This window comes from Malaya genurostris, chromosome 3 (assembly GCF_030247185.1).
Source record: "Malaya genurostris strain Urasoe2022 chromosome 3, Malgen_1.1, whole genome shotgun sequence".
In the NCBI taxonomy this organism is placed as follows: domain Eukaryota; kingdom Metazoa; phylum Arthropoda; class Insecta; order Diptera; family Culicidae; genus Malaya; species Malaya genurostris.
This window is the reverse complement of record NC_080572.1, coordinates 12,174,400-12,192,297: the sequence shown is the minus strand read 5'-3', so window position 1 is coordinate 12,192,297 and position 17,898 is coordinate 12,174,400. Positions and strand designations below refer to the sequence as shown.

At 36.5% G+C, this 17,898-nt stretch overlaps 1 protein-coding gene across 1 annotated transcript in view; it reads right to left on the bottom strand.

Annotated features, from left to right (window-relative positions):
• Positions 1–17,898, bottom strand: part of LOC131435553 (zinc finger protein 423 homolog) — a 170,922-nt gene that overhangs the window by 95,687 nt on the left and 57,337 nt on the right. The window contains exon 3 of the mRNA XM_058603566.1: positions 8,766–8,861. Coding sequence (XP_058459549.1) covers positions 8,766–8,861 — 96 coding nt within the window. The remainder of the gene's footprint in view (positions 1–8,765; positions 8,862–17,898) is intronic.

The window sequence follows — 17,898 nt, the reverse complement described above, 5'->3', positions numbered from 1 at the left end:
TACTTGAACTGAATAAATGTAATAGAAAATACCCAAACAATAATTCAGTTTAATTTTTTTCATGATTGCAATGTATATTTGTTTACCTATGTATGTTATGACCAGAGATGCCAGATATTTTCATAGAAAATCTGTATTGATTCGTATAAAATATCTGTATTTATCTGTATTGGCTAATAAAATAAAATTTCTACAATACAATTATGTTTAAAGGTGTTATTCTAATAGATTATGGTTATAGAGTGGTAGATTAAATTTCATATCTTATATTATATTCATCGACGAAATTTTATAGTTTTTTCCTATCAACAACAATTGTATTATGGTGCCATAAACTTGTCTAATTTGAAAATGTTCACTTCATAAGTTAAGATGGATTTCTAAAATCCAATATGCAACGTCGAGTCAGGTAATACAACTGTCAGTCTGGCAATAATGTTTCATGATGCCAAGACTTGTCTAACTTTTAAGTCCAATTTAGTTACAAATTTTAATATAAATGGATTTCAGTGTTCTTCATTAAATATCTGCACAAAAAATATATATTTTAAAAAGTGATTTGTACGTTGATTCCTAAACGTTTATCTCGTCATTGCAATCAAATACTAATAGATAGCTCAAATACTAATAGATAGTTTAATTTTTTCCTTAATACTTTTGGTGAAATCTGTATAAATCTGTATTAAATTTAAGAAATCTGTAATAAATCTGTACTCTGTGTTAAATCTGTATGCGCATGTAAAAATCTGTATAATACAGATAAATCTGAATAAATGGCATCTCTGATTATGACAGTTCGAGTAGCGTCAGTCGAAATCTAGTACCACATTGTTAGGATCTCGATCACGAGGTCGAAAGCGATACGTAATGCCTCAGTTCAGTCGAATCGACTTCAAAAATAATCGTTTCGAGCAACTCGATTCGAGATGCATAATGTCAGCCCAGGTATTGCACCTCGGTGTAATAGTTAAAATTGTGACACTCAAGCAGAGTGAACTTTTACATCTCATAGCAGTTCATGTGATTTGCTAAAGCACTGATGAATCGAAGACGATGTAGAAAAATGAAAGATTCAGTTTTTCAGTTATTTTTCAAGTTTAGAGAACGAAACACTTAGATTTTCTACAAAATGAAACTTTATTGAATTAAAACCGATCTCTTATGCATGTGTAAAAGATCCAATTCTAATCGAACAAACTAACACAAATACATTTCGTGTAACCTTAGTTTTAAGCATAATTTAGCGATACATACATACACAGAAAAAAATTATGATTTTTACAGGTGACATAATTCTGCAAACGATACATTTAAAAACTAGTGAACGTCAAATGACGCAATATTCCATTCGCACAGAATTTTACAGGCTCCGAGTGTAATTTGCACTCGGTTCCAAGTGTCGCTATATGGATTTATATGCACGGAGAACCCGCAGATGATGAATCAAAAATGACAGACTAGTTAAAACAACAGTCGATTAGTTGCACCAAATTTTAACCAATCAAAATCAGAAAAAAACAAAATCAGAAAAACAACTAATATTTTAGTTGTTTTGCGATCGCTGGCTTTTCCGTGTGTATCAATTATTCATGAAGCTTTATCGAACTACCTAATATGCGCTTCTGTGGCTCAATCGATTAACTTAGTGCTTGGTGATCTAATGTTTCTCGGTTCAAGCCGCGCTGTTGCTATCGATCTTTTGTTTTTTTATTTCAAGCCACGTACTTTTCAAATCCTACAATTTCACATTTCACTTGAATATGAGTTTGTGTGAAGTATGACGCTCCGATTATGTGCATCTTATAGGATGTAAAATCACACGAAATTTTTGAACTGTGTAGGCATTATTAAAACTAATAATTTCACCGGGCATCTCATGAATAGATTCGTCATGTTGTTTTGCGGATTACTCGACTTTCAATCAGCGAATTGTTATAGTTATGCGAAAAGTCAAAGCGAATGTATCTATTTTTCATCTTACCCTTAGAGTCAATCGATCGGACCGAAACAACAATATTAGATGCATAATGGAGCTGAAATGAATGGGAAAAACGCTACTCTACATTCTGAGAAATATAAACTTCCTATTTAACAACACATCGATGAAAAAGTTGAACAGATTCCGGACAGAAGTTCATTGTATCAGGGAATTAATCTTTTGAAGTCGATTTGGCCTGCCATGTCTTCTATGTGATAAGTGCTCAATTCCGAGAATCGATTGAGATAAACAATTTTATAATACACTTTCGATAAAGCTTCAATGAATGATTTTAATCACATATCTTACAACTAGACTAGAATTTTGTTTGTAATTCGATTGTCGAGGATTCAACCATCACAAGTCTTTTCCTTGAAACGAAAATAGTCTCAAGGAAAACAATTTTTTTTCATATCACTTTTTTCTAAATTTCCTAAATACAGTGAGTTTTACAGCCGCTCAATAAAAAGTCAGATTTTCTCTAATAAAACAATTTGAGAATTGAATCATACTAGCAAAGTTAGGATGTTGGGTTTTCTTCTCAACAATGTATTGAAAATAAAGCAACCTGAAGGGTTAGTAAGCTGAAACCTATAGATATTGCACATCAATGCAATTTCCAATAGCATCACTTAGTGGTTGATGTTGAACTACTAAACTGCGCTCTACTGTTCATTATTTATAAACTTCTAGCGCATTGAGGAGTCGAAAACGAAACGTAAAAATTTATGATTATAAACAATTATAAACAGTTCGTGCTCGCATCTCATCCGACATTGACGAAAATTGCTTACGGTCGAGACGACAAAAACAAACACAATACATTGTAGTGAACAATAGAATGTACGAAATGGGTAAATACAATTTAACAAAGCCTGAAACTTGGCATACAAGACTAAATTCAATTTGTATTGATTTCAAGCGCTGCAAAGTTATAGATCAAGTAATAATGTAACTAAGATTCAATTCAACAAGGTGTCTAACTGTGTATACATTATGTTTGAACGTGAAAGTGATGCAATTGCATTCGCTTTAGTTAACAACGAGGTGCACAGTGTTGGATGTGACAATATTAAATACAAAATCCCTGTATACATGGTGGACAATGTCATAGAAGTACGCGTGTCTGGCCTTCCCCCGCAGACCGGCGATAAGTTTGTTCGGGAAAATATATCGCAGTTCGATTGGTTGAAATTTGGTACAAATGGTACAGAAACGATGGTTGAAACAACTAATTTAACTGTTTGAAAAAAAAATACTGTCAATTAGTGAGGACACATACCTTTCAATTTCAACAAATATTTTAGTTGAAATAACTGGTGTTGTTATTGAAACAAAATTCTGTTAGTTGAAAAAAAAATCGGCTTTATTTGTTTTAGACATTGCAAATAATTGAATCAACTCGAACAATGTTATTGATTTGCGAAAATAATCAAAATATTCTTACTGATACACGTCATGATCTATTTGAAATAAGTTCGGTATGTTGAGATTCATGAAATAAATATGGTTGTTAAAATATAAACAGTATTTTATATTGATATGTAATATCATTAGGGCTGGGAAAACCACCGATCACTGCTGATTTCAAGTGATCTTAACCAAGGAATAAATTATCATTACGAAATCAGAACTGATCTGATCTCTAAGTGATTTTGATTTTTGTATGATCATGATCATGTCAAGTCGAGATCAGTAAAGATTTAAATTCTAAAAAAAATACTTCTGATTCGATCGGAAATGATGTAGAAAAACGTTTTTAATCAGCATAAGTGTCCGGAGGGGCGAGTAAATTAGCGAAATTATTAAATTTACCTAAAATGAGTATTGAAAGATGATGCCTTAAAACGGTTGAACTAAAGTTATGCACTGATAATTTTAGTCAATTTATATGAGCTTGGGTGCATCAACAGCTGGGAATTGGAATTTTGCGACGACAATTCAAACGCGCTATTCAATCGCAGCGCATTCTGAGTGTTTGAAACCCTTCGCTCCTGTTACTTTTATAAATTAAATTCATGTCAAAAAGCGTTTTATTGCAATGCATGAACATTATCATCGGTATCAAACAGCTGGAAGTAAAACAGTCTGCTGGAAGTAAATCAATGATCGAATTAGAAGCATAAATTTTTTGCGCATACCTGAAAGATTACGAGATGATCATTCATTAACATTTTCTAATTTGTCATAAAATCTTTTTCATCTTGAACAAGGTTAACTTTATCACAACACCGCTGTTAGATAAACACTTGTTATCATAAATTTCTCAAATCTAATGAACACAATTTCACCAAACTCTTTAACCATCGATGTTGTTTTCATTGACATTTTGAAGCGACGCGAACAGATTTCAACTAAAAAAGTTGTTGATTTTGCATTGCGATTATTGTTTTGCTTTCAACTGTCTCCGGCATTTGACAGCATTCAAAACAACATAATTTTCAACTACTTGAATATATGCAAATCAAAAACCATATTGGTTGAATCAAAAAGAAATTAGTTAAATCAACTATCTCAAAAAAGAGTAACCATTGCGATCGGAATTCGCCACTATCCTAATGATAATACCATAGTTTTAAGTTAGTTATTAATTAAAATAAGAAAATACCCTTGGCATCTTAGAACTTAAGCAGTGTGCCTTCAAATATGTTACTATTGAATAAAAAAAATCTCAAAAAAAATATTTTTTTCATGTTACAAAAATATAAGCCAATCGGTCACGTAACGCTTCTACGCGAAAAGCTCTGAATACAAATTTTTCCTGAAATAATAAGTTGAGGGCAAATCCCGTTCTGTCAGTTTAACTACTTTAGCTGCTATGACATTCAACCTAGAAAACTGCCAAAGTTTACAAAACTACACACCAAAAAAAGTTGCGTAAAATTACGAATGAATTACGTTAACCGAATATTCATAAAATTGAAAAAACAAGATTAATAATTAAAGTCGATATTGTCCTCTTCAAAGTACTCCCCATCGACCACAACAAACTTATTCCAGCGCTTGATCCAATCCTTGAAACATTTTTTATATTCAGTTTTTCATATGACCATCAGAGCCATCTTCGATTTTTACATAATCTTATCTCGGATGCTGAAACGCGTTCCACGGAGCGGTTTTTTGCGTCGACCGAATAGGAAAAAGTCGCAGGGAGCCAAATCAGGTGAATTCGGTGGTTACTGTGGTATTCGTTTCGTTTTTAGCCAAATGTTTACGGATAACGATGGCATTGTGTGATGGTGCGTTATCGTGGTGCAAGATCCACGAGTTGTATGCCCCCAAATCTGGTCTTTTCGGCGAATTACACCACGCAAACGTCTTATAACGCCAAAATATTACTCCTTGTTGACGGTCTGGCCTTGTGGAACGAATTCATGATTCACAACACCCTTGTAATCAGTGAAAATTGTGAACATCGCCTTTTTTTCGACTGAAAACGACGTGGTTTTTTTCGATCGCGGTTCATTCAGTGTACACCACTCACTCGCTTGATGTCTGGATCGCGTGCCATACTCGTAAGTCCACGTCTCGTCTTCAGTAATAATCCGTTTGTCTTTTGCGACGTTAAGGGGCGGGTAGGGTCCAACACTTTTGAAAAATCATTTATTATTTTCTTTATATTTTCTTACAGTAAAACATTTCAAGACTATTCTGTGAAATATTCAAGCCTATTGGAACGAGACTCTGGAAGTTATGGACCTTTATCTATGGCTATCTTATTCTACGGAGAAGCAAGACTCGGCGCACAGGCCCAAGATTGCTACTTCGATTGATTTCAAAACTTGACAAAACATTCTTGAAATGTTTCATTATAATAAATTATTCAAGAAAAAATATGATTTTTTGAAAATGTTAGACCCCACGGGCTGCCTGGAGTAATAAATTGTTTCCATTGATTTTATGCACAAAAAACTTTAAACGCGTTTTTCTCGAAAACAGGTTTTGAAAGCCCGTGTCAAAAACTACTGCATTCTAATTTTGCACACACTTTCTATAGGTAAAAAACCAGACCCCAACGTTTTCCTTTTCGTTGTTTTTTACTTTGGATAGGTTTAACAGTTACAAAATGGCGGATTTTTAGACCCTACCCCCCCCCCCCCCCCCCCCCCCCTAAACGCCTTGTTGCAAATTAAATTCTAATTTGAAAATTGTACAAAATCGAGGACACGCACAATTGCAGATGTGCTCAATACAGTGTAACTTTTACAAATGTTCAGGAATATTTGATAGAATATCAATGACATATGTGGCAAACAAAAATAAATATAATCGGGTGACTGAGAGCGCCACACGGTAGATGATTCCGAGAACTTTTTGATCAAGGTAGTATCATTACCCAGCTCGAGAAATAAACGAAATCAGCTGCATAATTTTCAGTCTCACCTCTGTGGTCTTTTCGAGTAAGCTACAAACAAGCCATGCACAGTAGCAAAATGTGTAATGAAAGGTGAAGTTTTATCAAAGCTCGATTACCTTCTTCTTATTTGTTCATGGCACCCAAGCGAAAATGATAAGATAGATCAACCGGAATTCAAATTAGGATCAGCTGCTCAGATTGGTGTGAGTAATACATGGACTGAAAAGTCTCGGGCCTAACATATAGATGGCACTAGTTTTGTTGCAGTCACCTTTTCTCAGTTAATACTAATCTTTTAAAGACCGCTGTTAAAATTGCATGATATTATATTCATTTGTTTGTGAGTTATTGTGCTAAGAGTGACGCTACTTTTGTTATGTTCAGAACAATGGATCAAAAACAATTTCGCGTTTTTATTTTACACAGCTGCTTGATGGAAAAAATACCGTTCAAGAGAAGTAATTTGCTTGAAAAGTGTTATGGAGACTCCGCTCCATCAGAAACAACAATAATACATCAGTTTGCTGACTTCAAACGTGGTCGTAGAGACACCGATGATGCAGAACGCAGAACGCAGTGGACGTCCAAATGAGAAGGTAACACCAGAAAACATAACAAAATCCACAAAATCGTTTTGGATGTTCGAAAAATGAAGTTGCGTGAGTTAGCTGTCATCGTAAAGATATCAAAAGAACGTGTTGGCTTTATATTGCATGAGCATTTGACTATGAGAAAGCTCTGTTCAAAGTGGGTGCCGCGTTTGCTCACTGTTAACTAAAAACGAGAACGTGTTGACAATTCTGAGCAGTGTTTGGCCATGGCAAATGGCAAAGAAACGACCGCATATGGCAGAGGAAAAAATTGTGTTCATCAAGACAACGCACTGTGTCACAAGTCAATCAAAACAATGGCAAAACTACATTAATTGAACTTGCTTCCACATCCACCGTATTCGTCAGATTTGGCTCGCCGGTAAGAAATTTTGCACGAATGAAGAGATTATCACTGAAACTGAGGCCTATTCTGAGGTAAAAGATAAATCGTTCTACAAAAGTGGTATTGAAATGTTAAAGCGGCGCTGGAATGATTGCGTTGCTCTTGATGGAGGTTACGTTGATGACAATCGCACCACAAAATACACAAATGTTTCCACCCTTTATTAACACATCACTTCATGAAGGAATTAAAAAAAATCGACCTAAACAGCAATAAATGGTGAAAACAACTTGAATCACATTCAAGATTTTGCCATAGCGTGGAATTTATTTATCTTCATACACCTTCAAATCTTAAAATGTTTGTCGAGGTGTTGAGGAATCGATCCCCGATTAGTCAATCAAGAAAGCGAAACTAATATTCGCCACATACATCAAAATGGTAAAAAAATAACTGCACTTTTTTCTGGTAGTCCTTCTTCCTGGAATCGTAATTATTTGAATTTTATTGTCAATCTAAAACCTTTTTTTGTAAATTATACATAAGTATTCGATTTGGGACTCCGGATGAATACCGACGTACAACATGTACGTAACGAAGCAAACCACATTCAAAGAGACGTTTTGTTTTTTTTTTATTTCGGATCAGCTTGCAAGAAGCGTAAAAGTTTGGTATTTACATTCAAAATCACCTTTGGATTATTCATCATTCCCTTTTCCAATCATTGCTCGGCTTGGGTGTCTGTGGTGTTAATATTTAATGAACGGTTCGGATTTCTATTTAACCTCCTGGAGTCGGTGAATCGCTCGTGAACGGAACTGCCTAAACTGTGTGGTAAGAGGAACCATTATCTGAATAAAGGAGACGACAGTTGCTGCGATGAGGGTTGCATGCACATTAGAAGGAGCGTGCAAGGTCGGACTCGGGGGAATAGTTCTAGCAATGGATACGATAAGAAGAACGGATGCTCTTTTGAAGGAGCAATGCCACATAAATCAAGTAAACCGACCACGGATGAGAAGAAACTACACCTATTTTTGAGAAAACCCCCAAACGTTCTTCAAACGTATCTCAATCTTTCTTTGGTCGGTCTCACGAGACTTTGGGGTATTGTTCGTCAAGCGAAAAGGTAAACTATTCTGCCAGAAACCAGGAAGCAACATAGTAATTATTCAAAAACACAATGTGCGAGATAAAATTTGCATGGCTCACTCATTCACCAAAAGTTCGTAAATCATGACAACCCCTGTGTCCCTACTCTGTAACATCACAAAAGAAAAACGACCGTCTTAATTATTCATCAATGTCCTTTCGCATCAAGAAAGGCTAGCCCTTTAAAACTGCACAGCGTAGTAAAAACTACTCTTCGCAGATTAGACAAATAGAGGTCGCTTTCCTGTCGTTGTCTCAAGAAATACATTCCATTTTTTATCTCTTTAGGAGTAATCATTCTCGATGAAGCCATAGCAAACAGTAGAAGAAACACAATCTTACCAGAACAGAAGCTTTCCGAGGTGAGGTCATCATCATCATCGTAGTTGTTTGTGTTGACGGATTCGTTGTCGAACATTTCACTTTTCATAGTTTGGTCTGCAAAGAAGTGATAATTGATTAGAATGAAATGGTTGAGTGGCACAAAGAAAGACTTTTTGGGTACTTCTTTTCGCTTTACCCGAGTGGCATCGTTGAAAGCGTTACTTTCATAGATCCTTAAATCAATTAATTATGTTTAGTCTGGGTTCGATATAGAGAATCATAAAACGCATGATAGTTTTTTGTGTTTTAAATTAGATTGATTTCAAAATCTGTAATTTTTCCTTCAAAAGTTTTAAAGGAAAAACTTGGCCGGTTCTTCCCCAAAACCGGTTTAGTTTTTATCCGGTTTTTGCATTCAAAGTTGTTTTGTCCAGTTCTTGCAACAATGATGTTTATAAACAATTTCCGAACTCTAAGTTTCACTTATCCGATTTTAGCATACAGACGTTTGTATAATACACGAATAACCAGTTGATTTTACAATAAAAAGGTGCGTTACTTCGGAAATCCGCGTAAAAAAGTCGCATAAAAAACTGCGTAAAAAACGGGTGTTACCGAACGAACATTAACTGCATCAATTGTAAACCAATACAAATTCGCTACAATTAACCTACTTCGTGTTACATTTTTTAGATCCCTTTGGTGTAATGATGCCTTACCTACAGCAGAGTCAGTAGCTGGAAATTTTATACGGGAGATATATTATAGAACTGAAACTGGAACAAGAATCCCTAGCAAGCCATTGGATAACAGGTTATTCAAGTTAATCTTTTCGATTTCAATTTGTTAAAGTTATACATTTATTTCTCAATACTTTTCTAGATGAGAAATTGTTTTGTTTTGTTCTGTCGTAAATTCCGTAATTGGAAAAAAATCGATTTTTTACCGTACTCGGTGACTATTCAGATTTACCGTATGTTGTATACAATGGCGCCAAACCAATCCTAGGGACCGTTTTTTTTGCTCGTCCAAGTCATATTTCCTGACATGAAGTTGACCTTATGTTTTGCTTTCAAAATCTAATTTATTTGGCCCGGGCGTCAAATTTTCAGAACTCTGAAACTTGCGTAAAACTTAAAAAAATGTTTTAAATAAAATTGATCTACCGAAATGTCAAATATTTCTATTGATTACCGATAGTTTCCGTTAAAACAATTACCGAACAAAGGAAACAAATATTCAGAACTAATTGGCTCAAGTGGTACGTTCCCCTAGCTATTTGGAGATTTGCGCCTACATATATGAAACAAATATTAGTGTATAGCATTCATTTTATTGTGAATAAAACAACCGGTTGCGAATTAGAACACGGGGTGTATCAAACAAGAACATATGTTGAAACTACGTAAACCGTTCCTTAATGAAACCGGTTTTTTTCAACTCGGATGATAAGGAGTATTACAGGAGCATTCCCGAAAGTTACAAATTGATGATTTTTTTTTTTTTTCATAAATACGTTTATTTCATAGGCAATATACATAAGTTTTTCTTCGCCGTGGCATCTACAATACATAGTACTTTAAACCTAATACATTTTGAATATCCTATTAGTATGTTGGTATTCATTAGTTAATCTAAACACTGTTTTTATCAAGCGAGTTGCTATTATAAATTACATTAAATGAAATACATTTATTTTGTACATGATCTTATAACTATTTCAGGTTTGTTTGTATCAGTTCATCACTTTTATTTAATATAAGATAGCTGGCTATTGGTTGAGCTCATGGAAGAGAAAACAATCTAACATAAAATAAAATTTAAATTGGAACTCCAATGGACTTAATGAAATAATAAAGAAGTTTCATGTAAGGAACGTCACGACAAGCAAGAATGTCGCGAACTGGGACATTGGATAGTCTACCTTGGGTACGCAAGGAATTTATTAGTTGAGATCTGACATCACGATACTCCACGCATGTCCAAACAACATGGTCAATATCGCGGTAACCTTCGCCACAAGCACAATGATTAGTCTCGGAAAGTCCAATTCGAAGGAGATGTGCATCTAACGTGTAGTGATTGGACATGAGTCTGGACATCACACGAATGAAATCTCTACTCACATCCAGTCCCCTGAACCATGCCTTTGTCGATATTTTAGGAATAATTGAGTGCATCCACCGACCCAGATCATCTTTATCCCAAGAAGCTTGCCAGCTGGCAAGTGTTCTTTGGCGAGACGCGCTATAGAATTCATTGAAAGCAATTGGTCTCTCATAAATTTCACCCTCAATAGCACCACGTTTGGCTAAAATATCGGCTCTTTCATTGCCTGGAATGGAGCAATGAGCCGGAACCCAAACTATTGTGATTTGATAATTATTATTCAATATGACGTTCAGGCACTGTTTTATTTTGCCCAAGAAAAAAGGTTCATTTTTGCCAGCAGCCTTTGAGCGAATGGCTTCAATTGCACTCAGACTATCTGTGAAAAGAAAATAATGGTTTGGAGATAATGTGACGATTATACTCAAACTATAATGAACTGCTGCTAACTCTGCTATATAAACAGATGCAGGTTCTTGAAGCCTAAAGGAGACCGAAACATTATTGTTGAACATACCAAACCCTGTCGCTTCTTCAATTCGCGATCCGTCCGTGTAAAACATTTTCTCAGAGTCGATATGCCTGAACTTACTTGTAAATATTTTTGGGATTTCCAACGAGCGTAGGTGTTCCGGAATTCCACGCACTTCGCGCTGCATGGATGTGTCGAAAAATAAAGTTGAGTCAGGGACATTTAGGAGGCTGACACGGATAGGAATATATCTTGAAGGGTTGATTTCCTGTGACATATGGTTAAAATATACAGTCATGAATCTTGTTTGAGATTGAAGCTCAACTAGCCTTTCGAAGTTATTAATAACTAGGGGATTCAGTACCTCGCATCTTATTAGCAGTCGCGACGAAAGCTCCCAAAAACGATCCTTCAATGGAAGAACTCCCGCCAGAACTTCAAGACTCATTGTATGTGTCGAATGCATGCAGCCTAAAGCAATTCGCAAACAACGATATTGAATTCGCTCTAATTTGATAATATGAGAGTTTGCAGCGGAACGAAAGCAAACGCATCCATATTCCATCACTGAAAGTATCGTTGTCTGATACAATTTTATTAGATCTTCCGGATGAGCACCCCACCAAGATCCGGTTATTGTTCGAAGAAAATTTACTCTTTGTTGGCATTTTGTTATCAGAAACCTAATGTGTCCTCCCCACGTGCATTTGGAATCAAACCACACCCCGAGGTATTTGAAAGTCAAAACCTGTTGGATCATTCTTCCCATCATATGGAGCTGAAGCTGCGCGGGATCATGCTTTCTTGAAAAGACGACTAACTCTGTTTTCTCCGCAGAGAATTCGATACCAAGATGAACAGCCCAATCGGACAAGTTATCTAAGGTATCTTGCAATGGTTTATGCAGATCAATAGCTTTGGGTCCAGTAACTGAAACTACGCCATCATCTGCCAATTGTCTTAGTGTACATGGGGATACTAGACAGCTGTCAATGTCATTTACGTAAAAATTATAGAGGAGCGGACTGAGGCAAGAGCCTTGCGGTAGACCCATGTAGCTAATTCTGAATGTTACCAAATCGCCATGTGAAAAATGCATGCGTTTCTCTGACAAAAGGTTGTGCAAATAATTATTTATAACCGCTGGGAGTCCATGTTGGTGAAGCTTGTCTGAAAGAACATCAATGGAAACTGAATCAAATGCTCCTTTAATGTCTAAAAATACAGATGCCATTTGTTGCTTTTGAGCGAAGGCAATTTGGATGTCAGACGAAAGTAATGCAAGGCAATCATTCGTCCCTTTATTTCTACGGAAGCCAAACTGAGTATCTGACAACAAACCGTTCGTCTCGACCCAAGTGTCGAGACGTCGTAGAATAATTTTTTCGAACAATTTTCTGATGCAGGACAACATCGCGATGGGTCTATATGAGTTGTGATTGGAAGCTGGTTTCCCCGGCTTTTGAATGGCGATAACTTTCACTTGCCTCCAGTCAGGTGGAACAATATTTTGCTCAAGAAGCTTGTTGAACAATTCCAACAAACGTCTTTTTGCGAGGTCGGGCAGATTCTTCACCAAGTTGAATTTAATTCTGTCCAACCCAGGAGCGTTATTGTTACAAGACATGAGTGCTATGGAAAATTCCATCATAGAAAAGGGGCTATCAATGGAACCATTATTTGAAAAAGATTCCCTAATAATGCTATGCGTAGGAACAGAATCTGGACAAACTTTCCTCGCAAAATCAAATATCCATCGGTTCGAGTATTCCTCACTCTCATTTCCTACGTTACGATTCCTCATTCGTCTGGCCGTATTCCAAAGAGTGCTCATTGAGGTTTCTCTTGACAAACCTTCGACAAAATGTCTCCAATAGCTACATTTCTTGGCCCGAAGTATGCTCTTGTACTTGGTTTCTAAAGTCAAGAATTTTTCAGAATTCTGAGGAGTTCCTCCTCCTCGTTTTAAAAACGTCTTGAAGGCATTTTGTTTCGCGTGCTTAGCATCTGAGCACTCTTTGTCCCACCAAGGGTTTGGAGGCCTTCTGTTAGACGATGGACCAAGAAATCGTTTGGTTTGGGCTTGTTCTGCGGCCTCCAGAATCGAACAAACGAGGAAGTCATATTCTTCAAGTGGGGGGAGCTCTTCCATTGAAGTTAAGGCACTTGAAATATTACTTTGGTATTTAATCCAGTCAATATTTTTTGTCAAATCATATGGAATATTAACTGAATTAGCAATGCCTTTGTTACTGCTAATTGAGATGATGATTGGTAAATGATCGCTACCGTGTAAATCAGGAAATACTTTCCAGGTGCAATCTAGTCGAATTGAAGTCGAGCAAAGAGATAAATCTAATGCACTTGGACGTGCAGGAGGTCTTGGGATCCGTGTCATGCTACCCATATTTAGTACCGTCATGCTAAAATTGTCGCAAATATTATATATTAAGGATGATCTGCTATCATTGTAAACGGAACCCCACATCATTCCGTGCGAATTGAAATCTCCTAAAATCAAACGTGGAGCAGGAAGGGCTTCGACAATTTCATTAAGCTGTCGTTGTCCAACTTGAGCTCTTGGAGGAATATATACTGAAGCAATGCAAATGTCCTTTCCTTTAATGTTTATTTGACAAGCAACAACTTCTATACTAGAAGTCGAAGGAATATTTAATCTATAAAAGGAATAACATTTCTTAATTCCTAAAAGCACTCCACCATACGGAGAGTCTCTATCGAGACGTATAATGTTAAAGTCATTAAAACTTAAGGCTATGTTTGATGTAAGCCATGTTTCGCACAAAGTAAATACATCACATTTTTGACTATGCAACAAAACTTTAAATGAATCAAGTTTTGGCATGATGCTTCGACAATTCCACTGCAGGACAGTGATTGAATCATTTGCGGCGGATGATAAATTATCCATCAAATGATACAAAACCTGAAAGAACTGGCCATTGAGCTGATAACTGTTTCAAAAAAGTTCTAGCTATTGGAAGGAATGCCGTTATGATAGTCTTTAGAGGTTCAGAAATATTGAATGCTGCGAAAATCCATTCAACAATTTCCGAAAACTTAAGTAATCCTGTTGGTGAATGTGAAACGGAGCCCACTGGATTATTGTCTTTCCTTGAGCTAGTTTCTGGATTGGTTTGTGAATTTGACAAACCAGGAGGCACAGTTTTTGGTTTTAAATTTGGCTTTTTAGCTTTAACACGGGGATCTTTTTTTGAAGATGTAATTTTAGGTGTCTTTTTAGGTATTTTGTGGTTTGTTAATCTCCTCTTAACAGACCCTTGAGGAGTGACAAACGAGGTATCTTCACTATTTCCGTCGGAGTCAGATTCCTCTGGCTCCATAAGATTTGAAAAACCGTTTTCGGTTTCCAAGGGGGAGACATGTATGACCGTTTTAAGCATTTCTGCATATGTGCGCTTAGACCGTGCTTTTAAAGAAAGCTTCATTTTGTCTTTACGAAACTTAAATGCAGCGCATACTGAAAGATCATCATGAGGTCTCTCCCCACAATAAACACATTTTTCAACATTTTTATCGCAAAGATTATCCTTATGAGGCCCTTGACATTTGATACATTTGGACTTATTACTACAGTAAGTAGCTGTATGCCCGAATTTTTTACAGTTCGTGCAATTCATAACATGCGGTACGAAAAGCCGAACAGGAAGACGAATTTTATCGATATAGACATGGCTAGGCAACGCAGATCCGGCAAATGTTACACGAAACGAATCTGAGGGACGATACGACTTTTTTCCATCGACAATAGATGCTGAGTACAATTGCTTGCACTCGAGTATCTTAACTCCCTCAAGCATGGAGTTTTTAAAACGACCAACTCCATTTTTAAGTAAATCATCGGCCGTCAGACTTGCTTCAGTCACGACACCGTCAATTTCCACCTCCTTCGATGGAATGTAAACTCGATATTCAACAGAAAATAATTTACAGGTTACAATTTCGTTCGCCTGTTTCAAGTCATTGACAACAACTCGAATTTTATCTCTATTAACTTTACATATTTCTTTAACTTCAGAGAAATGTGATGTCAAATCCTTGGTAATTTGCATCAAATTTAAAATCTTTTCTTTTTTTCGAAGATAGACTATCCATGGCCCAGTGGTACCCTGTGGATAATGTTTAGCCCTCGGAGTATTTAAACTCTTACTAGTATCCGGAATCGGATTCGGATGATCTTCCATAAGATCATCCATTACATTAAATTTTTTTGTAAATTAATAATACCAAAATAAAAACTTATGTTTAGTAAAATTTCAGATATAAGAAATAAAAAATAAATTAAATTAAATCTACCTTGTAGCTGATGTCTCTGTTCCTTTATCGTGAAGAACGACGTGAAGCTCTTCCAACGATTTCCAATTGGCAGTCTTCTGCTGTTTCCAATTGGCAGTCTTCTGTCGTTTACTGCTATCTCAGTTGCTCTGCCGTCGTTGTGAACACCACTGCACTTGCTGTGCTGCCTGTACCTGACCCCAGGTACAGTGCTTTTGCTCTTGGTGGCGATCAAATGCGATGCTTGCAGTGTAGCACCTCGCGATATATGCCGTCTCTTTTGATCCTACGCAGCGTACAAATTCTGTTACCTGGTAGATCAGCACTGGGTTGCTTTAGCACCTTTGTGCCTTTGCACCCCTTCGTCTTCGCACCTTTATGCGATGGCACCTCTGTGACTCGTCACTTCTATGCTCTCGCACCTCTGTGTTTCTACACCTCTGTGCGTATGAACGGGATGGCCTTCGTTGCTAGCTTTCCAGTCGGGAAACGCCCCGAATATTACGTTTGCTATGGGCAGTTTAACTACCTGAAGCTTAGAATTGTCTCGGTATCAGCCGTTAACTCACGAGCCAGTACAATCGAAACACAACCTCTTCGCTTGAATGGTTTTTACTGAATGACAAATTGATGATGTTCCCAAATGTCAGCATATAAATTGATACGGATTATTTATGTACACGTTCCTTTAATATTCTTAATCACCCATAACTAACACATGGATCAATAAGTCCCGAGACTAAAGCAGAGATGGCGCTCGTAGTAAACCAGTAACCACGTCTTTCTAGAGTACTAACCTTTGCTTGAAACGGGTCCAAATTTTAAGTCGATCCGACCAGAAACAGCTGAGTTATCGAGGTTGGAGTAAAGTCGTTTTGTAGTTTGTTTAAAAAATGGAAAAAACCGAGTTTCGTGTTTTGATAAAACATTGTTTTTTAATGGGTAAAAACACCGTGCAAGCGAAACAATGGATTGAAAAATGTTATCCGGACTCCTGTCCATCAAAAGCAACGATGTCGGTTGTTCGCAGAGTTTAAACGTGGTCGTCACCGGAAAATGTGAGTGAAGTGACAAAATTATAATGAAAGATCGTAAAGTGAAGCTCCGTGAGATTGCTGAGATAACACAGATATCATATGGAAGTGTATTTACTATCATTCATGAAAAATTGAGCATGAAAATAGGTTTTTTCCAAGTGGGTGCCGCGATTGCTTTCGATAGAACAAAATGCACCCTGCCACAAGTCGATGAAAACAATGGCGAAATTGAACGAATTAGGCTTTGATCTGCTTCTCCACCCCCCATACTCGCCAGATTTAGCCCCCAGTGACTACTGGCTCTTTGCTGATCTTAAAAAAATGCTCCAGGGAAAAAGATTTGGCTCAAATGAGGAGGTCATCGCTGAATCTGAAGCTTATTTTGAAGCGAAAGATATTTTTTTTATAAACATGGTATTGAAAAATTGGAAAAAAAGTTGGAACCATTGTATCACCCTAGAAGGTGATTATGTTGATGAATAAAAAAAAATTTGCAAAAAAATGTTGTTTTCATTGTTAGTCTCGGGACTTATTGATCCATGTGTTAGATTCCCCAAAGATATGACAATTGACAGTTTTCCATGATTTTAGGATTACTGTTTTCACTAATTTTTATGCACCTCATCGTGGGATCAACGATTTTAGACGTAAATCAATTGGCACTCATGTCTGATCTTTCTCATGTGTGATTCCACAATGCTCAAAGCTGATCGAATCATCCAATGATTGATCTTACGTGAATCATAAATCATTCTAGCTCAAAAACACTACCGATTTTGTGTGGCGGAAGATCAGTACCAATTTTGATCGATGTGATTTAAATATCACTGATCAACTAATCTTAAAAAGATCAGATCAGTAGTGATCTTTATTGGGAAATATCACGAGCGATCTTCTCCGGTAGTGATCTCGATTTGACGATTTTTTTTATTTCGTCGACTTATAGTTGTGTTATTGAAAAGTGACTGACAGTTTCTCATAACGAGCAAGCTGTATTGGTAGAACTGAGCCATGAAGTATTACTCTCTCTTCTTATTTTCAATTGAAAATTTAGAGACTTTTCTCCTGTTTATTTGTTTGTTGTCTCAGCAATCACTTTAAAAAAATTGTTGACAAAACTATTAATTTTGATAAAAATCACAAGTCGAAATATGTGTCTCGCACCATTGGCTTTATTCGGTAGGTTCCCACAAAACCAAAGATAAGATTAAATGAT